This window comes from Gekko japonicus, unplaced genomic scaffold, assembly GCF_001447785.1.
Source record: "Gekko japonicus isolate JY-2015 unplaced genomic scaffold, Gekko_japonicus_V1.1 scaffold2259, whole genome shotgun sequence".
Lineage (NCBI taxonomy): Eukaryota > Metazoa > Chordata > Lepidosauria > Squamata > Gekkonidae > Gekko > Gekko japonicus.
The window spans coordinates 18,107-40,872 of NW_015160290.1; the positions used below are offsets into that span (position 1 = coordinate 18,107).

Below are 22,766 nucleotides of genomic sequence, written 5' to 3' on the forward strand. Positions count from 1 at the left end.
CTTCTCCAGAGGAGCAAAATCCTTAATTGCCAAAATTACTAAAGGGAATATATTTGTTAGATGAAAAAGTAAAAAAGCCCTAACAATATTGATAATATTGGCGGCGTAGGGATAGAGGTGTTTTTTTTCAGTGTCCAAAGTATAATTCCTAAAACAATTTTGCAGTTTGGTCACTGCCTTGGTATGGCACATGGTACCCGTTATTGAAAGGTGGTCTGTATTTGTACTAATACAGAGAATGCCAGTTTAGAAATGAGCCTGATTGCATGGTTCATTTTGTTCTCCTTTGTAGAGCCAGGCTGCGGCCCACTACAAAGGCACTAAACATGCCAAGAAGCTCAAAGCACTGGAAGCCATGAAAAATAAGCAGAAATCTGTAACTACCAAGGACACCGCAAAGACTACCTTCACTTCCATCACTACCAATACCATCAATACCAGCTCTGACAAAACAGGTTAAGCGATAATCTCTGTTGTGGTTTTATTTCTTTTATTATTTTATTTTCCTTGTTTACCGCCATGTCCGTTTGGTTATGTGCTTGCCACATTGATTCATGCTTGATCCATCATTCTATGTAATATTGATTTCTTTCTTCTTTGCAGTACACTTTGTGAGAATAAGGTAATCATAACCGGTCGAGGAACTGATTTCTCTTGTGCACAAAAGATGTTTATTGTCATTTCAGGCATGAATGCGTACATATAAGATGAGTAATATTTATGGCAAGCAAACACTCAAGTAGAAACGGGCCCTGAACCTTCTTGTCTGTATGCAGTGCATATCTATGCAGCTGTCTTATGACACAGTTTATTACAGAAACACAGCGAATAGCACTAATTGAGAGGCTAGACACCTCTGAAAATAGCATTGTTCATCAGAAATTTATTGTTGTAAATTTAATGCGCTGCATTATTATTTCAAATGGGTGTTGCATGGTCTAAAGTTCTATAATAGTGACATAGCCCCCCCACACACACACTTAAAGAGGTAAGTGTGACTTTTATTCTGCTTGCATCATGCTTATATTGAGGGGGGATATATATATTAAATTGTGAACAGATAGTGCCCCCCCACTCATAATCAAAGTAGCTGGTGAAGGTGATGAGATCTGAGTAGCCTGGTGTTTAAGATTTGAGCCATTGTCTAGGAAACTTCAAAGACAGGCAGTTGCAGTGCCTTCTATGAAAGAATTGATCTTGTCGCTTTCTGCAGTGTGTGTTTGTACCATGCAAAACCTTGAGAGGCAGACTTGAAAGATGTGCGGAAAAGTTGTTTGCTTTTGCTGAGAGTCAGGGGTCCTTTGATACAAAGATCTTCTCTTCAGTTTAGCATACCTCAACGTTGCATGGCATAGGGTTGCAGCGTTCGCTCTGTCTTTGTAGTTAAAATCTGTTCTTCTAATTGCCAGCCATTGTTAAGGAAATGCAGTTTACACTGCAGTAGACTCTGTGTGTGTGTAAAGTGCCATCAAGTCACAACCTACTTATGGCTACCCATAGGGTTTTCAAGGCAAGAGGCTAACAGAGTACCCTTTCCAAAAAGACAGCCCTTGGGCTTTGGAGTGGGATGAGGTGTATGGCTTTCCTATTTGCTAAACCATCAGAGAGGAGTATTGTTTGTCTGACATCTCTCACGGTAAAGTCTTGCCACCCATAAGTGATCCTTTCTTTTTCTATTAGTACATCATGCATGTGGCATTTTTAATATACAGTGCTTTACTATTGTCACTCTTACACTGGCCTGTTTTGAAGCTGAGAGATTGTGATTTGTTCAGCATCACCCAGTGACACCCTAGCACTGGCCCGAATTTGATAAAGTCTATAAAACAGATATGCAGAAATGCCCAGCTGTGTACAATTGCATGTGCTGCAAACAGTTGTACAGTTATGCTAAGAATGTAAAACACAGAAATAAAGACCCAAAGAAACAAGAACTAAGTGGTACATCGTGTAAAACAGAAATATGGACCCAAAGAAACAAGAACTAAGTGGTACATCAGTTCACCTGAATCAATTAACTTTGTGCTACATAAAGCATACAGGAAATGGCAGGCAGTGCAAGGGAATCACCGGGAACCATTTGCTCTGCAGCAGCCCACAACCACCATTCTGTGGTTTGGATTGTATAGGATGATATGTGAAAAATCGCAGCATTTGGGCAAGACATAGAAATAGATGCCCTTTCTGCCCTTTTCAGCTCCACAATTTAAGTCTTTGACTTCTCAAGTGTTCTTAGTGTTGATGACGTTGATCAGCCTATTGGTTAGCTCAGCTTCAACTCAGTTTGACTGCAATGCTGGGTAGCATTGATTTTCTACACGGGAGACCCAGAATCAAATCCCTGATTAAATCTTTAAATGGGTGGCCATGGCCAAGAAACACTCCATCTAATGTACCACACAGAGCTGTCATGAGAATAAATAACAAAGGAAACACACTATCCATTGAAAGTTAGTGTAAAAAGATCGGGTAATAGTAAATTCATTGTGCAGAGAAGTTCAACATTTCCATGGTCACTTCACATTGGCCTGGACATATAAGAATTTTTGATTTGGAATCTTCAGATTATGTCATCACCTTCATAATATGTAAATATTAATAATATTGTTTGCATTTTATATGCCTGTATACAAAGTAATTTATATGGCACTATTTCTACACAAAGCCGATCTCCCCCATCTGTAGGAAACTTGTTGATTGAATATTTTAATGATAGTGATAATGTGATTTTTGGTAGTATTCATACCACGGTCAAAGGTATATTAGTCCCAGAGGCTTGAACCATTGGGAAATAATTTTGCTTACATTTCTTTTTGTTTGTTGAATTGTTGAATTGTGGCAGAGCTTTGGCAGGTGTGTAGAAAGACCATTTCTAAAACACCAGAATGGAGTGTTCTGATGTCACTCCTAATGTGATTCATCTCCTGGCAAACCCAGTGTTCACCTTGCTTTTCTTGGCCTCTTGGTCATTTCTTATCAGATACTCAATTTTAATGAAAGGATTCAAATAGGATGTCTGAGGGATACGTAAATTGCTTCAGTTGTCTTACAATATAGAATGCTACATTTCTGGTATTGGTATCCTGGAAATTCGTGGAAGGATTACTTTGCAACATGCCTGTGCTCCATTGTTCCTGCAGCTGTTCTTGGTTTTGATCCGGGAACATATAAGAGGGAAAGATAAAAAATGATTAAGTCTTGAAAGCATTGGCCACAGCACTCAGTGCAACCCAATATCAGCCATGAATCAACCACATCATTGAGCTCATTTGTAGGTATACTAGCATTCTGGGATTGGATTCTGAAACACATAGGATCTTTGGCACTACAGGTGAGAGCAGAAAGGGGCCACTCTTGGATGAAGAAGTTATAAAGTGAGTAGATAGGCTAGGACAGGACTTATTTTAAAGCACTGATTGCTTTGGTAATCTCTGGAAGTTCTTCCTGATGAGTACTTAATAGAATATCTGCATATGTGTTTTATGCTGTCCAACCTGTGTGTATAATAAATTTCTTGGTATCTCAGGTACTCATGGATTTAGTGGCTAACATGGGTGGCAAGCAAGCGTTATCAAGACAACATAGTTTGAAAGTCAATCTTGTGCTAAAGGTGTTAATATACTGACTAGCCTAGTAATTATAATAACAGCATATAAAACAAAAGACCAAGTATTTTGTATTGGGAATTTCCCCACTGCTTTCTATTTTTTTAAAAAATAGTCTCATACTAGACAATCAGCAATGCTAATTTTTATACACTAAATCAATTAGCTTGTGCCAAAGATGAATGGTAGATTTATCTCTGGGAAAGGTGCCAATGTCAGTGATGTAAGGAATGCAGTTTTAAAAGCATGCCAGTGTACAATGATTATGGTGATTTTGTTAGTCCTTTTGATGAACAGAATGGTGCGGCATTTTCATGTCATTTGGAACAATGAAACTTTTCAGAGCTTCTAGTTGGTTTTAAAGCTTTCAAAACAATTCTTTAAAATGGTGCAAAAGCTGTGCAAAAACTCCAGTTTTTTATTAATATGACATGGGAAAAATAACTTTTGATTAATTTTTCTAACTTTCTTTACAAAATAAGTGTGGGGGGGCATGCAGAGGCATGCAGGACAAGCCATAAGTCAGTGGCACAACAAATAACATTGGATACAGGAATCCCAGATTTAGCTTCAATCCCTGACATCTCCAGTTACAAAAATAACAGGAAGCAGGTCTGGGGAATGAACCTTCCCCTTGACACCCAGAGAGCCAGTGACAGGACTGATTGTGCTGATCATTGTTCAGATTTACTATGAACTACTTGGTGGCTCAAGTGGTTAAGACGCTGAACTGCAGGCTGTGGAAGGTCAGTAGTTCAGCAGTTCAAGACCCGAGTTGCCACATGACGGAGTGAGCTCCCGTCTCTAGTTCCAGCTCCTGCCAACCTAGCAGTTCGAAAGCAAGAAATTGCAAGTAGATAAATAGGTACCGCTTCGGTGGGAAGGTAACAGTGTTCCGTGTGCCTTGGTGTTTAGTCATGCTGGCCACATGACCATGGAAACGTCTTCAGACAGCGCTGGCTCTTCAGCTTGGAAACGGAGATGAGCACCGCAACCCTAGAGTCGGATTCGACTGGCTTTCAAGCAAGGGAACCTTTACCTTTACCTTACTTCCTTATACAGAATCCTTCAGTTTTCAGTAGACTTTAATACACAACACACTCTACACTGAGTTGTTCAATGCATGTTTGTACTGTATAGGTTTTAGTTCTTCATGTCGTGGGTGGACGAAACTCTTGTGGAAAGTTCCAGGGAAAACAAGGATTTGTTTTTGAGATCCTGTATCACAGTGGCAAAGAGAATGAGGTGTGATTTGGGAGGCGCCTCACTGGGTTGGCGTAGACAAGTCACTCTCCTTCAGACCTTCGTCTGTAAAAATGAAGATTACAAACCAATAGTATTGTTGTAAGATTATAACAAAATAATGCATGCAAAGTAGTTTAACACTGGAAGCTGTATAAATGCTAGTAGAATTAAGCTTTTAGAAGATGATATAAATGATTACAAGTTATAGTGTTGGGCCTACTAAGGTCTTCAGAAACTGTGTATCTTTCCTTGGAAACTGTGTATCTTTCAACTGTGCAGGGGGGGACGAGGAGAAGAATCTTTTTTAACAGCTTTGTAAAACTATGCCTGAAAGATTTATCTGTGATCCAGAGTAAGCTGAGAGAAGGTCATATTGTCATCCCCATCACTATATCACCTACAAACATTGGTTAAATGGTGGATAAGATGTCAACAACAGTACATTGGCCAAGATCTCGGCTGACTGGTTCCATGTACTTTCTATACCTCTTAGAAAACTTTCAGTGCCTAGTAGTGAAGAGTATCAGAAAGACTCCAGTGTGCAACCTGAGCAGGAAGAGAAGGAGCTATTTGTTATGTTGTTTATATCATTAAATTTTTGGCAGAGAATTATTCCAGCTGGGAGCTGTAGGCAAATCGGAGGTGGTCTAGAGCAATAACAGAGTGACAGTTGATCCAGGAAATTAACATCTCCTAGGGTGTGTTCACATGGCACTTTTAAAAAGTGCTTCAAATTGTGGCTGTTAGTTTAAACATTTCAGTCCTGTGCATGCTGACTCTGAAGTAAGTCCTACTGAGATTAAGGCTACATACCTCCCCCTCCCCCCCAACACTTTAATGAAATGTTTACACGGTGTGGTGGAACAAAAATAATTCAACACATAGCCTTGGAGAGCACATTCAGGAGAATGCACCACCCAGAGTTCCTGGAGCAAGTCAGTCCCCTTTATTTACCATGCCCAGGAGTTGCATGGAAATGGCTAGCTCTCTGAGGAAATCTACTTAAAGCACTTTGTGTAATCACACCTCACCTATAGGGCAGAGTCCCATCAAAACTAAGCCCTTTTAAATTCCATCCATTTCTCTTCTGAGATACTAAAGTTAAAGAACTTGCTATACTACATACTATTGCATTGGACTTTTAAAAAGAAAAATCCACCAGGCTTTTGTATCACTCTAAGTAGATGGCTATGTTTGGATTAAAACATTTTAACCTTCCAATATGTTAAGTTGCTGACTTAGGAGTGGCAGTTCTCTTACAAAGGAAATTCAAAGGGAGACTAGAAAGAGAGACTGCTTAACTGCAACCGATAATGAAGTTCAAGACAATGCATCCTCCTGGACTGAATCGAGATCTAGGTTTCCTGTCTTATTACCAATGCTGATTTCTCCACTCCTACTACCACTCTGCATATCACACCAAATCCAGTCACACCTGCTATTGTCATTCATCATCTGAAATCCCTGTTGTCTCCAATTATAAGGACAGATTAACTCACATTATAGCTGTATCTGAAGAAGTAAGCATTGACTTACGAAAGCCCATACCCTGCCACAAATGTTATTAGTCTTTAAGGTGCTTCTGGACTCTTGCTCTTTCCTACTGTCTGAGGATGACCAGGATGAATGAGGTACCATCAAGACCCCTTCCATACCCAGAGCCCCTTGATTCTGAGGCCTCCATCAAAGGGCCTTTTCCCGAAGCATGAGCTCCAAACAGTGCTGCCAGCACACCAGTTTCCAGGGGAGTGAGCCCCCTGCCTCCTGTCTCCAGATCCTAGACCACCAGTTCCCCAGTTCTCTTGTCATCCCGTGGGAGCAGTAGAGCCCATGAGCAGGCAACTCACTGACAAAAAAGTGACAAGCTGGTGGCCCATGTTCCAGCTACTAAGCCAGATCACTGCCTGAGCACATACGTTGCTTTGCAGGATCAGGTCTCAATCAAGTCTTGACTAGGAACAGGTGGGTCTTCTCCAGACTAGCTGAGCCCTGGGCTAAGTAGAGCCTTCCTGATTCAACCAGCCAGTACACTTCTGTACTAACTGTGTCTTTTGTTATTGGTGACAACTCTGAAGCCAGTAAGCTTATCACCTACCTTGGGGTCTGCTGTCAAGCTAATCCAGTCGTTTTCTGCAACCTCAGTACTCTGCAGTCTTTCCTGTTCCACAATCAAATTTGCAGTGGGCAGCCCCGCCCACAGTGGTTATGAACACCCTGAACAGAAGCTGACAAATCCTACTCTGTGTCTAAAAACACTGTGTGAATTCCTCCTCCTTCACCCAAGTGCAATATCCTTGCCTTACTGCCAAAATAATAAATCTGTTTGGTTCATAAGGATTTGCTAACTTCTGGCTGCAAGATATTCCAGCTCAAAAATTCCTTCACACACTGTGGAAGCTTTGGAGACATTGACAAACGACAGCATTCAAACATTTCATCCACAACTAGACATTGATCATAAATCTTGGAACTACAGGGTGAAGTAATTCACTGGTATTAGTTGGTGTGTAGTCTCTGTTAATTATACCACTTTGCAACAACACACAAAAAAAATACATTACTTTGAAAAAACTTTTTTTGTCTTTTTATTTGCCTGCCTAGTTATGTATGTCATAAATCTAGACTTCTTCTCTGCCAGAAGGGAGAATTAAACAGGCCAGTGGAAAAGCCACAGTTATCCACAGGATCAGTAGTTCCAATATTGTTTCTGAGTTTTATATGGTGAATTTTTAGAATCAGATCAAACTGTAATATATGTAATAGATATTTAACAAAGAGGAAAATGTACCTTTAGAGAACAGTAAAAGAAATCTTAAGAATGCCCAGAAAATGCCTTATTCTTTCCCCCTCCCTATCTACAGTATATAAGTATGATCTGCGAATACATTCCTGCACAACTGTGCCATGACAAATTATCTTCTGACAAGGAAAGTGTTGATATGTCTGTCGTTATGCCTGAAGGTACTGATGGCAAAAGAATGAAATACAGTAATAGATGAAGCAGAAACAATAGGTGAGACTGAGGAAACAGTCAAAAGAACTGTGACATTGTACAAAACACAGGGATAGCACTTTAAAATAAATTAAGATTTGGACTGAAAGAAAGAAAGGTGTCAGTGCCAAACAATACAAATGTTACACACGCACACACACACACATTTTAAGTCATTTCCCACATTTCCACTCAAAGCTTTCCTACCTAATATATAACTGGCCAGTTATGGTGAACAGATGGTAAACAGACTGAAATGGCTCACAGTACCAATTTGGCAGGCCCAGTCCCTGAAAGGCATTCAGGTGACATAGACTATTGCAACAGCTGTTGCCACAAAGCACTTGATTGAGAAGGAGCAATGGAAGAAAATAACTGGAAAGAAGTGGACTTAGATGAAAGGAAGGATATGTTGGGCACTTATTGCCATTCAGCAGCCATTTGTTGCTCTTGTGGATATTATAAATATTTACACCACTATTTTATAAGCTGTCCCTTTATGTAAATACTATTTTTAGTCTTTTGAATGTGAAGTGAAATTATCAAAGCTCAAATATGGAAGCTTTAAACTAACATTTCTTGACTCCCACTGAATTCTCAGCCCAGATCTAGTTTTAAAAAGTGAAGAAACATTTTCTTTCCCATTCACATAAGAACTAGATCACTGGTCCTTATTTGAATGGGCAAGAAAAAGTTCCTTCACTGGTGGAATACATGTTCATCTGAGTCAGACCACTTATTATTAGGAATTGTGACAGTCCGATATTTGACAGGTAGATGGTGTTCTGCAATTAGAGATCTAGCCAAGGTCTTGGGAATTGCAGATGTTTCTTTGCACTTTGTCTTCTGAAGCTGAGCTAGTATTATTTACTCAATGCCAAGGCACTGCTCCAAGGGCTCCAATGACAACTGGCATGATGGTAACTTTCTTGTCCCAGTGGTGCTCTAACTCTGTTTGTAGGTCTTGATATTTTATGGTCTTCTCCTGTTCTTTCTTTTCTATGCTGCTGTCTCCTGGAACTGCAATGTCAGTGATCCAAACCCTATTTCTCTTTTCACTCTTTTCATTCTCCATGATCTTGTCTGGTTTGTCCTCCCATGTATTTCTGGCTAATTGTAAGCCATACTTCTTGCAAAGATTCCAGTGGAACAAAGTTGCAACTCTATTGTGATGTTCTTTATAGTCAGCTTGAGCAATTTTACTGCAGGCATTGACCATATGGTCAACTGTTTCATCCTTTGTCTTGCAAAGTTGACATTTGCTTTTATCACTAGTCTTCTCAGTCTTGGCTTTCTTCCATTTCTTTCAAGTGCCCATTTTGGAGCCACTTCCAGGTGTTTTGTTATCAACTTTACATAGTGAATGATACATTGTTATTACCTTGCGAGTTTTGCGATCTACTGTTTCTAATTCTGCTTGTTTCCAATCAATAATGCCAACTCTCTGAACTGGGACTGTCCAAATGTTAATTCCCTTTACCATGTTGCCTCCATTTTATTTTGTTTGCAATATATTTTTAACTCTTTGGTATATAACTTGGCTATATTTTTCTTGACAAGGGTATGTTTGATGTTTTGAGTAGGGATGTGCATTCGGTTCGTACCGAATGCACCCCCGAAAAAGGCCCATTCATGCCCCTTTCGGGTTGCTGCGGGCCGATTCAGATTTTCTGATCTGAATCGCCTTGCCACCTAAATTTGGCGGCAATTCGCCCCATTATATCCTATGGGCCGTTGAAGTAAATGGCGAAAACATAGGGTATATTCTGGGGTCTGGAGGGGAGGGGATTTGAGGGAGAGGCTCCAAACCCACAGGGTAGCTGCTGGAGCCTCTCCCCAAGATACCCACCAGGTTTCAAAAACATTGGACCAGGGGGTCTAATTCTACAGGTTGCCCCCATCCCCATCCCCAAAAGACCAACAGGCGGGGAGGCCAGTTTCAGCTAATTGCTGCATGCATGTGCAGCCTGCAAGGTTGGTGGTTTTGCTTTGCACACCTTCCTTGCTTGGTAGGGGGGAGAGAGAGTCAACTCTACCCAACTCTACCCTGGCCTGACCTGCTGCATCCCTGGACTTCTGGTTGCATCATCAATTTACACAGGGCAGGGCCTGTATAAATGTTGTTCCTGTTGGACTTTTGGGGTTTCTGTGTGGCACTGTGGCATGCTTGCACTGCCACAGTGCCACTTATTCTGGAGTGTGCCACTTGTTCTCATGGCAAACAAGCACCTCCCAAGACAGTTCACTTTCCCTGAGATTCTCTGGGAGAGTCTGACTGCTTTGTGCTGCCTGCTTGCCTGCCTAGACAGTTCACTTTCCCTGAGATTCTCTGGGAGAGTCTGACTGCTTGGTGCTGCCTGCTTGCCTACCTTAAGTGCTGCTGGCTGGGTTTCCCCATTGGAAACAATGGAGGTAATGGGGGTAACCTGTTTGGGTGCCTGTAGAATTGAGCCCACTGGTCCAATTGCTTTGGTACATGGGGGTTTATGTGGGGAGAGGCTCCCGAAGCTACCCTGAAAATGTGGAGCCACTAACAGCAATGTGGGAAAAAATTAACTTTATTTCCCACCATAGATAACAGTGGAGGGGATGGGGGCTACCTGTTTGGAGGCCTGTAGAATTGGACCCCCTGGTCCAATGTTTTTTGAAACTTGGTGGGTATCTTGGGGAGAGGCTCCAGCAGCTACCCTGTGCGTTTGGAGTCTCTCCCTCCAGCCCCCTCCCCTCCAGCCCCCAGAATATACCCTATGTTTTCGCAATTGACTTCAATGGCCCATAGGATATAAAGGGGTTGAAATTGACATTTGGCTGGCCCTTGAAAGACTCCCGAATCAGCTGGTACTGATGAAACTGACATGCGGGAGTCTTACTGCCAGCCAAAATTGATTCGGCCTGATTTTTTTTACATACCCCTAGTTTTGAGCTTCCAAAATTCCAAGGTATTGGTAGTTTTCTTCAAAGTCCAATGTTTTGATGTTGTTGTTGATTAGCATCTTGATTTCTTTTTCTTCAATCCTCTGTTCAATGCTAATGCTGCACACTTGTCAAAGCCAAATTCTATTGCTGTATCTCCACTGTACTGTGGCGTTGGTCATGGGTTTGCTGCTCTTCTCCAACCAGATCAGCATTTCAAGTGGAATTTGGGGCTGCGAAGGGGGGCACCAAAGAAGGTTTGCTTCTGTGCACAGAATTTAGACCCAGTACTTGAATTATGCTGCAATCCTAATCACAGTTAACCTTTTTTAAAATTGCCCTGTTAGTCTTGCCTTTAAATTTATCTGCTGAAATATATTTGTCAACCCTATGCTGTTGTGAATGGCTGGGTGTCAGCTATGCTGCCATGAAGGTTGGGGAGTTTGGTCTGTGTCTGGTTAATTGCTATTGCTTTCCTTTCAGGTTAATTGCTACTGCGTTCCTTTCTGTGCTTTCTCTGCTGTGCACCAAAATGCTTATCTATACAGATGTGCAGGAGGGTGTTGTGGCGTCTGGGTTTTCCCTAGGTGTCGTGGGAGAGTGTTCGTTCTCAGCTACAGCTACCTAATGGTCTCTAAGGTTTATCCCGTGCGTGGGAGGGTGCCTAATTGGCCAGTGCTGGGTGTGTGTGTGTGCATACGAATACCCTATATCCTATTATGCCCATGGGGCCACCGCCATTATTAACAGTGCCTATGTTACTGCATCTATAGCTCTGCAATAAAAGTATAACCGTTCCTGAATGCGTGTACTTCTTTGTTGGCTGTGGGTTCTGACACTGGGTCAGTTATAGTTTCTCAGTGAAACCTATCCCATATAGTTATTGTCAAGATAAACAGAGGCAGATCCTGCCCTAAACGCTGTACTAAATAGTTCAGCCCATGAACATCCATTCTGCTATAAAGTTATTAGACTTAAAAATGTTTTGAAGGGTAGAAGGGAAGTAAAATCCTGCCCCCCCCCCCCCCGCCTGCTAGAAGAGAATCTTTTTTCTTCCTTACCCATGTTCTACATAGCATTTCCAGAGAAAAGGAATGCCTGTGGCCCTGTTGGGCCTCCAAGGAAAGTGGCTTTCCTAGTTCTTTCAAATATTCTAAGACAACTTTATGTTTTGCATTTTTTTCCTTAGACAGGCAATTCATCTGTCTGATCTGTTTTACCAGTTTATTCAATCAATCATGAATTAGTACACGGAATGAGAAGCATTGATTACAACTGATGCTTGTTCAAAAGAATGTACTTCTGAAATACAATGGAAAGGAAACAAACCAATATACTTATTAGAAAGATTGGAGAATATAAACCTTTAGTAGGCAGGAGTGTAATTATCTTTTTGAAAGAATGAAATAGTCATTGTTCCAACATTTTCAATCAGTTTTTCACAAAAAAATAGCAGTACTAAAGAAATCAATATAAATTTTTTTTAAAAAAAAGCTTGTTGGATTCTTTACATATATATATTTTTGGGACCAAAAATTCATTTGGCCATGAGCTGGGTCAGAGGAACCCACTTGCTTTCCCTGCAGCCAGATGGGAAGATACTGGAAATTTAATTTCACAAAGTGCTGTACTGCCTGGTTCAGCTGCAGCATTCCTCTGATGCCATTTTCCTTACTCCAAACAGTGGGGGAGGGTGTTATTGGCCTTGTTGCAAAGCTGCACATGCAGTATGTAGTGCACACACTTAATCTTAGCCAAACAGCTGAGAAGCATACATTCATCCCCCAGTGGAGCAAATAATGCCCCCTGGACTGTTTTGACTTAGGAAAATGGCTCAGGAGGGAAGGCAGAGGCCTCGTGCAGTACTTCAGAAAAGAAGTTGGCTGTAGGGAAAGTGAGACTCATGCCTCAAGATATTGTGTTGTTTGGCCCTTAGCCATGTGCTATGACAGAGACTGAGCTTACATGACATATCTTCTGTTAGATATGTCCTCATTCTGACACAAATTTCATTGTAGCAATATTAACCTCACTGCTATTAAGAATATGGTTTTGAACAGAGTTAATGATTTTGTATTGGAAAGGATATGCCTCTTACCCATCATTCCAGGTGACACACCAGTACATATTTCAGTGGTGGAGCACCTGTTATCTCTATAGAAGACTTCAGCTATGGGAGTGTCATCCATGCATCAGATTACCTGAATATGTGCAAAGAGCCGCTGGATCTACTCAAATTATAAATTTGTGAATGCTTTTAAAGAAATAATACACAAATAAAACTCATTGTTACAGTTACTACAGTGTTTTGAATTCCATCTTCCATGATATAGAGAGATGGGGAAGGTAAATATGTGTCATTGGACTCTTTGTTCTATTGCTTCAGACCAACACGACTCCCCACCTTGATGTGACAAAAATGAATCTGGAGAATCAAAAACATTTCGATTTTTCTGCATCAAGATTATCCCCCCCCCCTATGTCTTCTTTGATAATATCTCTCTTTGTAAGTCTTTTTTTGGACTAAGACTAGCATGAAGCAATGTAAATGTATTTGTCTGTTCCCCAGGGTCTGCATTTAGATTTTTATCTGTCCATTCTTCAATCCATTAGTGTTCTAGTACTTTAAAGAAATCATTGAGCCCCAGGTGTCATTCATCTGCACCTGAGATCTTTTATAAGGGAGGTCTAAAGATCACAACACCCTTATAATAACCTCAGACTTCTCTTCCCCTTAGAACCATAAAGTTCAGTTCTATGTTATTGTATTTTCTTTCCATGTTTTCCGAGTTGTCTCATTTATGCATGCAATAAGCCACTCTCCCCTAGAATGAGCTTTTTAGTTCATTCACCTTGTCATGGGAGTCCTGAGACATCTGTTGTACAGTTTTAATCCTTGGTAACAACCAGCGTTTCCAATTTGTGATCCAAATGTGTCTATTTTCTACTCTGCTGGTTTAATAGCTGCAAGAAAAATTTAACGCAGCAGGAGTCAATCCATCTGAGACATCCACCAGTCAATTATCACTTTAGCCAACCCCCCTCCCACCCAAATCACTCATATTGGCGGCCGTTTTATAGTTTGCATCAACCAACAGTTACTAATTATATATTTGCTGATAAATAACTATTAACTATCTTCCAGTTTTTATGAACCACTACCACAAAGTAAAGGGATGTTCCAGTGCTGTGTCTCATGGTTCCCTTCTAATACATATCAAAATAATCTACCAGTTCTGTGAAGCAAACAAATATATAAAACTGGGAATTAGTAACAGGACTTTAAGAAAGATCTTTAGAACGACCACCCAGCCTCCCTACTTTTAAAAACTGGATTTTCAGGAAAATGTTCAAAGTCTAAAAAGAAGTTTGTTTCTTGCATTACTAAACTGAAGAATGTCATAGTTGCTGGCTATGTAAAACCATAAAGTTACTGACAGTGATGGTAACTTACAGTTAATAGGCATTTTTTAAAATGCAAATATTTAAATTATCAAAAGGATCTTTCTAATTCTAAGCATATCTGTGTCTGATGATATTTATCATCCATCATTCATAAACTTTGTTTTTATCCCATTTCTAGTTTCGTTCTCTCTGGTTCCCCTTTAAATTGGTACTCTTTGACTAATTTCAAAGAGCAAGAAAGTTGATTAGGGTCTTCTTAGCTTCTAAAAAAACTCATTTTTAGCAGTTTAGTGATATTGATTTGTTTTGACAAAATACTACAGTTCTGCAGAGGAGGCCAAATAAACATGTGATATATTGGATCAGGTTAATCTCATTTTTAGCAGTTTAGTGACATTGGTTTGTTTTGACAACTACAGTTCTGCAGAGGAAGCCAAATATCACCATGTAAACATGTGATATATTGGATCAGGTTAATTATCAAGATTGCTTCACTGCATCCAGTCTGCTGTTCCTTTTTGGTTAATGTATGCATGCCCTAATACCATCTCATATCTAGGCTAGGATAGCAGCCTCTGTCTCTTCTTTGCAACATGTATGTATGCTAGAGTGTGATAAAGAGTGTGTGGGACCAAAAGAGCACATTTTAATGTAATGAACATTATTGAGTATGTGTGGATTTCCATGTTTCCTGGGATCTTGATGGAGCATACTTCAGTATACTGTATGTGTATCTGAGTGCTGCGTCATCTTTTCTTAAATGGGGTGGTACTCCTGCTTCCTTTGAAGTACAACTGCCACTTATAGCAGCACAAAAGTAGTACTGCATGAAATAACTGAATGTAGAAAAGTAGGCCCAGGTGAGGTTAGTAGAAGTAACCAGAATAGATGTCTATGCAAATATAAAAGGGTGTAAGTTCTTCTTAGAGAATGGATATCTTTCTATTGGATATCATGCTTTATTGGTGACAATATATTTTGTATAGATGTTGTAGAGCAGAAAGCAGAATTGGAGCACTTGGGACAAATATGGCTTAACATAACTCCCTCTTCTATTTCATTTTGACTTTATGAAATGAAGTCCTCTGTAAATAAATATCCATTTCATTTCAATTTACAGTATTTCAGGAATGAAAATGTTTTATGAAATGGTGCCAGTATCTGGGTGAATATAAGAAATTTTAGAGCCTGAGATAAAGGGAAATGGGCTACATCAGGAACAATTGTGTCTCTGCACAGCCCTCCTGAACTAAAGGGGAGCTAAACAAAGCAGAGGACTGTGCCATTGCAAGACAGATGTTGCTGAAGCAGTCAAATGTTGGCAGCTAAAAGCTTGAAATTGGAACTGGAGAATCTGTGGAAGATTGTGGTGTTGGGGGGGAAAGAGGGAGACAAGACTGTTGCTTCTTTTCTTACCTCTCAAAATAGTTATGTGCATTATAGCATAAAGCCCGTTCCACAGTTTAAATACTTTCCTTAGAATTTTACCTTGATGTTCAGCCAGTTTTTCAGAATCAGTTTTCCAGCCTGTTTCCCCCCTATATAATTACCCTTCACTTCACATGCCAGTGACTATGGAGAACATTTGCCATGACCCATTGCTATCTGAGCAGCAGTGATTTCTTGGATTCCGCCATGCTTTTTTATACAGCACAGTACATATTTCCAGGTGATCGGGTAGCTGACATTGGTTCACATGGAAAAAAGAAGCTGAATGTTGTTATGTGAATTAGCCCTCACTGGGGCTGGCAAATCTGAGCCTAGCCTTGGTTTTGCTTCTAGCACAAAAGCTCCCTTCCCAGGGATGAACAGAGCGAGTCATTTAGTTACTTAATTCAGAACTCTACAAATGGTATTAAAGCCTGGCCAGGAATCAGCGAATTTTCCAAGAACTGATGTGGGTTAACAGGCAGAAAGATGAGGCAAAGAGATAAAGGTGTCATTGTTGGATGACTGACAGGAACAATACAGAACTGACTACTTTACATGCTTTGCTTATTCGGCAGAACAGAAGTTTGGACACTTCTAAAATGGGAGCCTGTAGGACAAAGCTGGACAGAAATCAACGTTATTGTAGTTGCTGACATTTGTATATTGCTTTTCATTACTGTTTAGTGACTTCCAACAGCAATACCATGCAATATGCCATAAAACTATTTAAAAATTAAAAGCAAGCATTAGAAAATCTTCCAGAGAGCTTAAAAAACTCATAAAATCACCAGTTAATGGAACAGAGAAAAAAGATGCTTCAGCCCTCAGCTCACTGAGTAGCCCATTCCAAACAAGAAGAGCTGCCCCACAGGAAGCCTTTTCATGGGCTGCAGCTGATCCAACTTCCCTCAAAGAACTGGTGAAAAGTACACTCTGGCTGCAGTCAGATGGGCAGTTTTATCTGCTTTCCTTGTGGTTCCCTTGCGGATTAAAAGTGGATGGTCAGACTGTGACATCTGGCTCCCGGTCCCCAGTCATTGAGCTCCAGTTCCAATCCGTCTCCCAAACAGATTGGACCAGGGGTGGCCAAACTTGCTTAATGTAACAGCCACACAGAATAAACATCAGATGTTTGAACATGAACAAATATTACACACACTTTTTATTGAAAAATATGCCAATTTTCTTTTTATTAACATTAAATTAGACTGTGTGAAAGAGCCGCATGAGGCTCCCGTGATGCAGTTTGGCCACCCCTGAATTAGACAGATACTGGGGAAAGTTAACAGGAGCTCTCCGCAGTCGCAGACGTCTGATCATTTCATTGCACAGCCAAGCCATTTGTGGAGGCTTGGTGCTTCCAGTTCATGGCTGCCATTTTTTTGCACACTAAGCAAGGTGCACATAAGCATTTATGTGCATCCAGCTTGGGAGTCCCAGCATGTGGGCATGGGATTCCCTTCAGGAACAAAGGCGGCTGAGTCTGGACAGACGGCAATGGGGTAATTGCCCACCCCAGCCGGTTACCGGGGGATGTGTGATCAACATGCCCCGGCACAAGACACACTGGATTAAAGTGGAGGCGTGATCAGAGTGCACCAAGCTTGTCATCTGACCCCAGCCTTTGTTGGGAAGAGCAGGTCTACAAAGGAAGTGGTCAGACAGATGTTTCCCATGTCATAGTGAGCTTTAAAGTTTAAAACCAGAACTTTGAGCTCAGAAACACAGCAGCAGCAAATGTACTCAATGTAATACAGGAATTTGTTTATATATTTACTTAATTCATTTGTAGTCAGCCTTTGTCAGCATGACTCAAGGCAGTTTACACAACAAAGGGCCACCTCATTTTCTACCAATTGCCCCATGTAGAGTGCAGTAGGCCGGCCTTGATGTTACATTAATATGGATCAGAATTGCTAGATCGGGGGGGGGGGCAAACTGTGGCTTGGGAACCACATGCAGCTTTTTCACACATATTGTGTGGCTCCTGGCAGGGCGGCTGGGGAAGTGAAGGGGAGGCCTTCCTCCCCGATTGGTCTTTCCTTCCCCAGCCAATGTTCCCCTCCCTGCGTAGGCTTGAGGGGGGGAGCAGAGAAAGAAAGCAACTAACTTTAAATGCATTCTCAAAGCCCCTCCCCCATTGGCTGGTTTGGAGGTGAGGGGGTTTTGGAGGATGCATTTAAAGTTAAAGTTGCTTTCTTTCCACCTCTCCCTTCCCATTTATTGGCTTTCTTTCTACCTCTTTCTTTCTTTTCACCTTTCTCTCTCGCTCTTTCTTCCTTCTTTCCTTTCTTTCTCTCTCTTCCTTCCTTCCTTTCCCTTCCTCAGTTATTTGCTTTCTTTGTTTCTTTCTCTCTCTCCCCCTTCCTTCCTCCCCCTCCCCCTCCATTCTCAGGGTTGGGTCCATTATGGGCCAGGTTTATCAATGTTTCCCCACCCCAAACTCCTTGGTACTCATATAATATGGTGGGTACTTGTTCTGTGTGCCTTCCTTGGCTGAGATAAGGTCAGCATCTTCAACGAACTGAGACACCCATCTGTGGAATGTTATCTTGCTATACCTATGTACTGCTCCTTCCTAGCTGTCAGAAAGCAGAGAAAAACTTGTTTGTTTCGATGTACCTTTGGTGATTAAATTCATAGTCCACTACTAATTTATCTTACAGTGGGTTTTACCAAAAAAAGTTTGTGTGATATGTATTATTCCTTGCAAACCCTCTCTGTTCTCCATGTTTTGTATTTTTCAGAGAGCTGCAGCGGTTTGGGGGTGGAGGGATGTAACAACTTTTAATGAAATGGCCTAATTCTAGTTTACCTTGCACAGTTCAGGTCTAATCTATTTTTAGTGCCTTTACTTCTTCTCACAATTCAAACAATACATCCATTCAAGATGGCTGTATTTATAGTACTGAGATATAGCTGTATTGTATTTATTGCTGACATTTCCAGTCTTACATATTTGGAGTAGCATTTAACTTCTTTTTGTTGAGTGTCTTCATATTCTGTGCAGTGGATATTGTGTACTGGACTGCATTGTGCTTTGCAGTACACATTTTATGAGTCTCAACTAGCCCTTTTTGTTTCTCTTTATCCAGTTGCAAGAAAATGCATATGTCCCCAGGTCACTGGCTAGGGGGTGTCATTCTAAAAGAAAAAGAAAAGAGTTTAATATATAGGGCAAAATTGATTGCATTGGAGATTTCGGATTTAAGACTAGTTCAGGTACTTAGAGTTAAGGACAACACATTTTAACATGTTGTTCACATTATACTGTCCATAACAAGAAAATATAACAACTTATTGGGGGAAAATGTTGCTAAAAGTGAGTGAAAATTAAAAATTCCACAACATGATTTTTCTTAATAAACCTGTGCCTAATTAGTTGTTTGATTATATGTCTAGTTGTTTGATTATATATCTAGTCAGAGGTGATTTCGTGGGGGATCGCAGTTCCCCTGGGTGAGGTACTGGGGGCGGGGCACACGACAAAGCCCCGCCCCCCCGCTTCCGGCCCTCATTCAGCCAGGAGGAGGCAGGAGAAGAAGGAGGGTAAGTTGCTTCCTCCCTGCCTCTCCCCACCCCTGCCTGCCTGGGGCCAGGGAGGGCCTTTGCGGGGCTTCCTTGCACTCCCGCTGGCCTTGCAGGTCCACCGCCGGGCCCCTCATGGGGCTTGGCAGTGGAGCTGCAAGGCCAGCGGCGGCGGCCGGGACCGTTGGGGGCGGGGTGTGTGGCCTTATGACACACTGCTGGTGATGCCAGGGGGTGTGGCCTTATGACACACTTCCGGTGATGTCAGGGGGTGTGGCATATGCTAATGAGTTATGCTAATGAGTTCCCCTAGCTCTTTTTCTATGAAACGACCCCTGTATCTAGTTGTTTGATTATATATCTAGTTGTTTGATTATATATCTAGTCAAAGTTGCCTGGATCCTGCACGTGTGCATGCGCGTGCACACACACACACAAAGTAGCCAGGATCCAAACAACTCTGATCTCAAAGGGGCTTTAGACCAAGAATGGAGCAGGAGTCACAGCATCTTTTTGGATAATCATACATGAAGCATATCTAAACCCTTCTACTTGTCACTGGATTCTAACAGGTGGGAGTAGGTGTCTGCTTTGATGCCCTTGGGCCTTGGAAGATAGGGGTCTAATATAAGCCCTCCTTTCATATCCATGGTCTTTGACCTGCTGTGCTTTATCCACCATTTCCCTTTGTGTATACATGGTAGCATAGTCCAAGCAGTTCTTGAACACAGCAATGAACCTGCAGTCCAGTATTTATTTATGTACTGAACTATTTATCTTCATAAGGGCACCCAAAGGTCATCTGAAATATAAAAATCAGGAGGGGGGGGATCAGAGATAAAAATATAAGGATGACACACTCAAAACTACAATTTTGCAATCAACAGGAACACTTTAAGTTATGAGAAGAATTATAACCAGTGTGGTGTACTGGCCTTCACAGCTTACCATACTAGGAAGTGCCAGAGATGAGTCTCACAGCAATAGTTGGAGTTTTCCAGTTCCGTTTGACTCTAGCTAGCACCTAATTCAGTTCAAAGTTTCCTCCTGATAACTTTGTTTTGTACCCTTGGTAAGGCCTCCTCTTCATGATACTTAACCAACATCGAAAGTACAAATCAACATGGATACAATAAAATGCCTGTTAAAACAAAGTCTCCTCACTGCACTATAGGACTATTGCACAGAAATTGTAGACCACCACTTTCCTGTCCCCTAACCGTTGCTGTAATATTGTAGACCACCACTTTCCTGTCCCCTAACCGTTGCTGTAATATTGTTTCCACCCTGTCATTGCCCATGTATTGGACTGCAAAGTCCTAGCAGTGCCAAGCATCTTAGAAGGGCCTAAGATTCCATCACACAATATGGATACATTTAGAATAAACTGGAGAAGTTGTTTCAACTTCCAGTTATCATTCTAGGGTTTGGTGAAATTGAACGGCTTGTTTCTACTGTCTATCAATTATCTGCAGAAGGAAATGGGAATCTCTGCCCATCCCTGCTTTAAACTATCTTCTCTTGCCTACATGGCCAACTGCGCTTGAAACCACTGGGAGCTGCAAGAGCAGTGTGTAGGGTTGCCAGGTCATAGCTGGCTGGCTGGGATCTTCTGGTGCACATGCTTTATGTGTGCACTGTGATGACATCACCTGTAAGTGACATCACTGTGTCACCAATGTCGGGGGGTGATGCTCTAGTTTGGGGGCAAAACTCTATGGCTTGAGCCCAATTTTACCTTAGAGTTTTGCCTCAAAACTAGAGTGTCGCTGTGCAAAGTTGGCGATATGATAACGTCACTTCTGGGGGACATCATCACATCACATTCAGGGGCATTTGTGGGTGTGGTTTCCCCCTGGTGGCCAGTTGGCTGGCGGCGGAAAGGAGTCCACAGAAGCAGGGGAACCCTTGCCGGGATTGGGGGCCTGGCAACACTAGCAGTTTGATATGGCATGAAGGCTAGCTGTTCAACGAAAGAATATATAAAAACCCAATTGAACTAGTTCAACTGTTGAACTGTTCAGGGGCTAACACAGTACTCGTTGTGTGGCAGTGGTATAGGTGACAGGTGAATAAGTCAGTGGTGCATAATATTTTGAGCTGTAGTCTAATAAAAGGTCCAGACAGATGCACAAGTTCCTCTGTCACATTAAAGTGAAAGCATGAGAAAGGAAATGCAAATCATTCATACGTCCTCTTTCTCTGTTTCCTGTAAAGTACAAAAAGCATACCCTTCAGTGGACTTCCACAATATTATTGGTAATGCATCAATTTATTTATCTATGAATTTTTGTGCATGATTTCCACATTAAAAAATTACTTCAACATTTTGGAAAGATGAAAACAAACAGAAAAGGCCAACCTTAGTGTTTAAGTAACTGCAATTACTGTAGATTCTGCTTGTATTAACATTGTGTGACTGCCTTATAAAGCATTTGTCATAGCTAATGCATTCCTGTCAAATCAAGTAATATTAAAAGAGGGCTCTTATAATGATTATTAATACAGGAGACAGTCTAAGTGAAGTAAATTATAAAGGCACATAAACGTGGTATTAACTGCTAAAGCATAGTAGTCTTTCACTGTAAATTAATTTGTTTCTGTGAAGTTAATAAAAGATATTGAGCTACTCAGTATTCACACAGGAGCTGGAGAACTCTGATAGGAGTTTTGAAGTAGTTTTCTTAGGTACCTGGCTATAAATTAGAAGTCTTATTCACAAAACTGTGTTCACAGTATGTGTACTTAAGTAATCAACTATGCAATTATTTTGCATAGGTCTGAAATTCTTGTTCACACATCTGTGCATTAGGTATCACAGAAATTTCAGGATAACACAAAGTGAAGGGGAAAGTGCAACATTTAAGAATCAAGTTGAATTAATTTAAATATTTAATTTGACTTTCCTATCTCTAATGATTCATTTAAAGTTGCCAAGCTGAAAACATGATGAACACCCATTATGGAGTTAAAGGAATTTTACTGATGTAACTGAGCAATGTGTTGCTAAGTTCATGGTAGGCTAAGATAGCTGGAGGGGACCAAATTCACTTCCATACTTGATACCTTCTGCCAGTCAGGAACTCATTGTGCATATTCGTTGGCTGGGAAGCCTATTGCATATTATGCATACACTATTAAAATAAATTGTATCTGCATACAATGATAACCCACATTGCCTGAACTGAGGCTGTCCTTCCACTATAGATATTGCATTGTGGTTTTGACTTGCAGCTAGGGATGGGCATGAACTGGTTCACAAACCAAAATCTGACCCAAACTGATGTTCTGATGAAGACCTGAACTGATGTTCGAGGAAGCTGCTGAATCTTTATGCATTTATCTCATGATGTATATAAGCACACGGAGAGCCAGCCATTACCATGCTTTCACAGCTACTTTATGGAGAGCCATTACCATGCTTTCACAGCTACTTTAAAACTGGAGGTGTCCCCACCCGATTTTCCAACTAGTAGCAGAAGCATGGTAATACTTTGCTAGAGGCCTCTAAAATCTTAATCTTCTTGGAAATTAATTTATTCATTATCATTTATGAATATAGTTATCATAAGATACTGTTAGATGTGTTAGATTAAGAAATGATGACTAGCCCAGCTCACCCACCATGGGGATGGCTAATATTTTAT

The 22,766-nt window shown here is 41.1% G+C and overlaps 1 protein-coding gene across 1 annotated transcript in view; it reads left to right on the plus strand.

The window, feature by feature from the left end:
- Positions 1-292: 292 nt before the first annotated feature.
- The window catches only part of ZNF385D (zinc finger protein 385D), a gene marked incomplete at its 5' end in the record, with an annotated part of 88,018 nt that continues 65,544 nt past the window's right edge, over positions 293-22,766 (plus strand). The window contains one exon of the mRNA XM_015415841.1: positions 293-455. Within this exon, the coding sequence (XP_015271327.1) occupies positions 293-455 (163 nt within the window). The remainder of the gene's footprint in view (positions 456-22,766) is intronic.